The following is a 5,656-nucleotide window of genomic DNA, read 5'->3' as shown; positions in this document are numbered from 1 at the left end:
TTCGGTAGTAAATGATGTGGTGATAAACATTATTTTATAAGTTTATATTCAATCATTAATGCTACAATATATTAGTCAGCAAAATTTTGGTGAACAAAACTGGTGACTAAAATAAAACTGTAATGAAATGATTTGCTAGAGAAGCAACCACCATTGCCCACTGTTTAACAAAATTTGCCACTCTTAGTACAAGGCCAAGCCTTGAGCTAAAATTCCTGTGCCTTGGACATCAACAAATGGGAGAACTCTTTATCAATGAAAAAAAAATAAAAAATTGAAGCACTAATTATAATAAGTAATAACCCATTCTTTTGTTTAGGATTTAGAATCTATCATAGAAAGAAATATATATACATATAAATTTAATTTTATTGTTGATTAATAAAAAAAATATATACATGAATGGAATAAAAACATTTTTGAAATTTGAGTTTTCTATGAAAATATAGGAGAAATCCTTTTCCTCTTCACGTTCTGTTTCAAGGAGATTCCAAGCTCTATATATACACATCTATGATCATGAAAAATGAAGATTGATGGGGGCAGACCCGGAGGACGCCCAAAGTTTAAAACAACCCTCGGCCCAATTTCTAGGTCCTGTATTCACATGGGGCCCAAACAGCATTTTATTCAAAATTACCAACAAGCGTAGGCCTCCTGTAATAAGTAATTACACATTAGTGAAGCATTTTTTTTAATTTAATTTAATTTTTATTTTTTGGGTAATAGATTAGTGAAGCTTTAAGTGTATCTGCTTCAACAATGAAAGTGGAGCCGCCAATTTCACATGAAGCAAGCCATGAAGGATCGTAAAAATCTGTTTTTACTTATGGCTTGTTGATTTAGTATTATTTTATTGGTTAATTTGAAAAAAATTGCCCAGAAATTATCCAAAAAAATATAAAAATTTGCCTAGAGGTGGTAATCATTTGGGTACCGGGGCTTTGAATAAAAGAGCGTTATATATGTATATGGATTTTATTTTTATTTATTTGTTTATTTTTTGCTACAAAGCGTTATATATATCTAATATATCTAACAGGAAGTGGACAAACATTACTTATACTTTTTAACACATACTTGTTTGAAACAATCTGGAAAACAAATGCTCTTTTATGTAAGTAAGACCTTACAATTGTTAAAAATTGGAGTTGGTTTTATAGAAAGTAGTAGTATCTACCAGGTTTCTTTTGTAAAACTTTTTTTTTTTTTTTTTTTTTTTTTTTTTTTTTTTGCATTTTTGGTTCTTAAAAACATTAAGAAAAAAAATGTATCTTTGTTTAGAAATGATTCTTCAAAATCCATATCCCAATTTCTTCTCAAATCATTTTTTCTCCATTTTTACCCTTTCTCTCATTTTCTTTATCTTTATGTATGTAACATTATTTACACATAATCTTTAACTTTAGAAAATTATTCCTAGATTTTGTACTAAAAAAGTATTTACTAATTTTATTCTTTAGATATTATTTCTATTTTCTGTACTGTTACTCTTTACCACCATAACTATACCACTGTGTTACGCCAGCTTTGCAATTTATCCTAATGTTCCTCAGAAGTTTGGTTTACTTCAAGTTCTGCTCTCTGAAGCAAGAGAGAAGAAAAGATATATATATATATATATATATATATAGGAAAGAGTTATAAGAAGCTAACCCTTGGTAAGCCATATTCTAAAACTAACCATTTTATGGGTCAAATTTGTTTTGTCAGTTAAACTATCAAAATTATTCTGATCTTTTTTAGTTTGAGTAGGGTTTGAAAGTGGATTTTTCTTTTGGTCAAATGGGTTTGGAAGACCAAGTACTCTGTGCCGCCCTTTTAAAAGTATCTAATAGGGATAATGAGTAAGACAAAATGGAGCTTCCGAATATTTTCTGTTTCTTAACATGCATGACCTGTCTAATTCCATCATGAAAGAACCTAGTCAATTTTGGATTTGTCTGCTTTTACCCCAGTTGATATTTCCAATAATTCTTGTTTGATTCCAACCATGTATAAGGATGAATACTAGAAACTGGTGGATTTTTCTCTAGAAGTTAATATAGAGCATCTGTTTCTTATCTTTGCTAATTTAGTCCATGTTGAAGACCATGTTCTTTTCATTCTAGTACAACTTTGCTCTCCATCTTTACTGCTCATCCCAAAAGAAGAAGGAAAAAAAAAAAAAAATGGCAATTATCCTTTTTTGTGTACGGCCCTTTGTACTGATATTGATATTATTAGTTGCTATGTGCAGTTTATCAGGCATCATACTTTTCCTATGTTGCTCTTTTGATTTGGAATTTTTTTTTTTTGGGAGAGAACTTTTTTATGAATCATGTTCTGCTTTCTTCTGTTTTTCAGATTGCTATGATCCCATGGATCCAAATGGTAACATTACAGTTACTTTTGATATTCATCAATGGACTACTGATGGCTATCTGGTTAGTGCTGTATTTCATCTCAGTACTGCACTTTGGTTCGATCGTATAATATTGTGAAACAAAATATCCAACTATGAGAGAAAGTATGTGGCTAATGTTTATGATTTGGGAATTTTCTGTTCATTTCACTTAAAGCTTATTTGCTTCACTTTGGTTTTTGATGAAGGGCCTACCTTCATGGTCAAGTCGTGAGTGCAAATTTTTGCATATAAAGGGAGATTCCCAAATTTATTTATGAAGTCCCTTTAGTTGTATTGTCAGAACAAGCTTATTTAGATGATGCGCCTCTGAAATACATTTTACAAATTTTTATTTTATTCGGGTGTTAAGGAAGTCTACTATACGATTCATGGGTGCTTTCATGTAACAAAATGTTTTAAGACTGGGAAATATTGTTTGCAGGCAAGAGTGACAATCCAAAACTACTACCAGTATAGACATATTGACAAATCTGGCTGGAAGCTAGGGTGGAGGTGGGCGAAGGATGAGGTGATTTGGTCAATGAGAGGTGCCTTTGCAACTGAAGGGGGAAACTGCTCATCCTTTAAGTTTGATATACCACACTCATGCAAGAAAGATCCTGTCATAGTTGATCTCATGCCAGAAGGTTTGCCCGAAAACAAGTCAGAGGACTGCTGTCGTGGTGGCATTCTTCATGCCTGGGCTGTTAACCCTTCTATGTCATTCTCTTCCTTTGAAATGAAAGTTGGAAACTTGGGGGGTAATACTACTGGATATGCACCCCGTAATATTACATTTATGGCTCCAGGCCCTGGTTATACTTGTGGTCCAGTTATGGATGTTGCTCCCACAGTCACTTCAGCTATTGGGGGTAGAAGACAAGTTCAAGTTTTCAGTAAGTGCTTCTTGCTAAATGCAAAACAATTTGACATTAGAAAGTTGTTAAATGCACGAAGTCTACAGTTTCAGTTGTGAAAAATTTGATTTGGTAATGCAAGAGTTTGAAAAATAGCCATCTATTGACATTAAAGGATCTGATGGCATATAATTAGTAGTTAAAATCATATAAGTAGGTTGAAGCTTGGCATTTAGGATAATGATAATCCATATGTTATTTTAGAGCTTTACCTAAACAGGAAAAAAGAAATGTAGGAGGTTGTGAGATGGTAAATTGATGGGAGACTGTAAACATTAAGTAAACCATTGAACACCGTAAAATCTGTGAACCTTTGTTTTAACGTTATGACCATATCTTGTTTTTAGTATTGAAGAAAAAAGAGAATGAAAAGGACAACTTTTGCCACAAAATTAGAAAATATTCTCTCAAGTGTTTCGTACCAATTCTTATCATTCATTATTGTGTTGCAGGAACATGGAAGTCAAGTTGCACGTATTCCAGTTTTTTGGCTAACAGAACACCAACATGTTGTGTTTCACTCTCTACATTTTACAATCCTAATGTCACATCATGCCCTTTATGTAGCTGTGGCTGTAGAGAAGCAAGTGAAAAATCACATACATGCGTAAGGTGAAACCTTAATTCTTAGCTACATTCTAAATAGCTATTGGGCATCTATTTCTATCCATATTTCCAACTTTAAGCACACTTGTCTCTCTCTCTATCTCTCTCATGCTACCAGAGAAGGAGGCCCTTTACCATCATCAATGATTGTTGAAAATCTCGACACAGTGCAATGCACTTATCACATGTGCCCAATTCAAGTTCATTGGCATGTTAAGAACAACTACAAGGATTATTGGAGGATAAAACTTACAATTTCTAACTATAACTACAACAGAAACTACACGGACTGGAATGTTATGGTACAGCATCCCGGTTTCAACAAGAATACAACAACTTATAGTTTCAACAGCACTGTGCTTCCCTCAGTTGGATTCGAAGGTACTTAAGAAGACATTAACAATGCTTGCTATGCTTAAGAAAACATTAATAATGCTTCCCTCAGTTGTTTCTGGAGAGCTTTTTTCTTGGATACTTGCTATACTGTAATGTTAAAACGCCAATAACAATGCTTACTTCATACTTAAGTTTTAGCATCCTTAAATCGAAAGTGTGACATCACAACATTATATGCATGACTATTGATTCAGGGCTTGGTAATCTAGTGAACCCAGATCATATCATATATGAAATGCTAGCGTTTCTCAATTGTTAATTCCTTGCATAAAACTTTGAGGCTTTATGTGTATGACAACTACCTCAATCTTAACTTCTCTTAGCATAAAAAAACAGAATTCTCTGTTCCTTAGACTCTAGCCAGGAAATGGTAAGATGTCTCTAGTAATTTTTACATGTATGGTTGTATTTATAACTTTATTATAACAATTGAAATGTAAGATTTTGATGGTTAATTTACATCAAATTACAGAACTTCATGCATAATATCTTCTAGTACTCTTAAGTTTGTCGTGTTTCTGAATCGGTTTGAATGTGGCAGATGATGTTGCCCTCTTCTGGGGAATAAAGTACTACAATGATGTGTTGTTGCAAGCGGTTGAGGACAAACCGGGTTCAGTAACTACAGAGATACTATTAAATAAGGAAGACTCATTTACACTTAGTAATGGCTGGGCTCTCCCTCGGAGAATATATTTCAATGGTGAGGACTGTCAGATGCCTCAACCAGACAATTTCCCAGCATTACCAAATGGTAGCTCCATGCAAAGACCCCTTCACTGCATGCTCATTCTCTTCATCATCTTTCTTAGAACACTAGTTTCTTGGCTTTGATGATTACAAACTATACACATTCCTTTTTACTTTTTTCGAGTGTTTTTTCTTACAGATTTAAAGCTATAGGCATTCCTTTTTTGAAGTGCTTTCTTACAACTTTAAGCTATTGAGTTGTTTTGAAGGTAGTTTATAATACCAAGGTTTTGATAATGTACATATTTTGCATAGAGAAATATATAGCTGCAATGTGTTTGTGAATATGTGGCAGTTGGTTCTCCTCAAGTACAATATTTGTAATTCAATTGGAATTTATTTGACTCCTGGGTTCCTTTTGAGAATTCGTAATGATGATGATACTACCTCTTCATATATATATATATATATATAGATATGTATAGTTAACAATAAATTGAAAGTCTTTTTAGATTTTTATTTTCTTTTTTTCCGAATCAGACATATTTGTCAAATTCATAGCGGAAAGCTGCAAACTGAAACAATGTATACCAATCTCAGAAAACAAAAAAAGCATAATTTACAATCAATTTTAAAAAATTTAAGTGAGATTAGTGTTTTT

At 32.8% G+C, this 5,656-nt stretch overlaps 1 protein-coding gene across 3 annotated transcripts; it reads left to right on the top strand.

The window, feature by feature from the left end:
• The first annotated feature begins 1,515 nt into the window (after nucleotides 1-1,515).
• On the top strand, nucleotides 1,516-5,441 carry LOC107427413 (COBRA-like protein 1). Of its 3 annotated transcripts, none has more exons than XM_025077779.3 (6): nucleotides 1,516-1,661; nucleotides 2,347-2,426; nucleotides 2,829-3,282; nucleotides 3,756-3,915; nucleotides 4,028-4,290; nucleotides 4,847-5,441. In XM_025077779.3, exons 2-6 carry the CDS (start codon nucleotides 2,361-2,363, stop codon nucleotides 5,137-5,139), a joined length of 1,236 nt encoding a protein of 411 aa, XP_024933547.3. In that variant the 5' UTR covers nucleotides 1,516-1,661; nucleotides 2,347-2,360; the 3' UTR covers nucleotides 5,140-5,441. The 3 variants fall into 3 exon arrangements, with proteins under 3 accessions (XP_024933547.3, XP_060667426.1, XP_060667427.1); XM_060811443.1 differs by lacking the exon at nucleotides 1,516-1,661 and adding an exon at nucleotides 1,680-1,847; XM_060811444.1 differs by lacking the exon at nucleotides 1,516-1,661 and adding an exon at nucleotides 1,879-2,192.
• The last annotated feature ends 215 nt before the right edge of the window (nucleotides 5,442-5,656 follow it).

The sequence above is a fragment of the Ziziphus jujuba genome, chromosome 9 (genome assembly GCF_031755915.1).
Source record: "Ziziphus jujuba cultivar Dongzao chromosome 9, ASM3175591v1".
In the NCBI taxonomy this organism is placed as follows: Eukaryota; Viridiplantae; Streptophyta; class Magnoliopsida; order Rosales; family Rhamnaceae; genus Ziziphus; species Ziziphus jujuba.
This window is presented reverse-complemented; position numbering and strand designations above follow the sequence as displayed.

Bases quoted from the DNA above. Each gene is read 5' to 3' on its own strand.
- LOC107427413 (XM_060811443.1), top strand. The intron at 3,283-3,755 runs GTAAGTGCTTCT...ATTGTGTTGCAG, and splicing joins AAGACAAGTTCAAGTTTTCA to GAACATGGAAGTCAAGTTGC. The intron at 3,916-4,027 runs GTGAAACCTTAA...TCATGCTACCAG, and splicing joins AAATCACATACATGCGTAAG to AGAAGGAGGCCCTTTACCAT.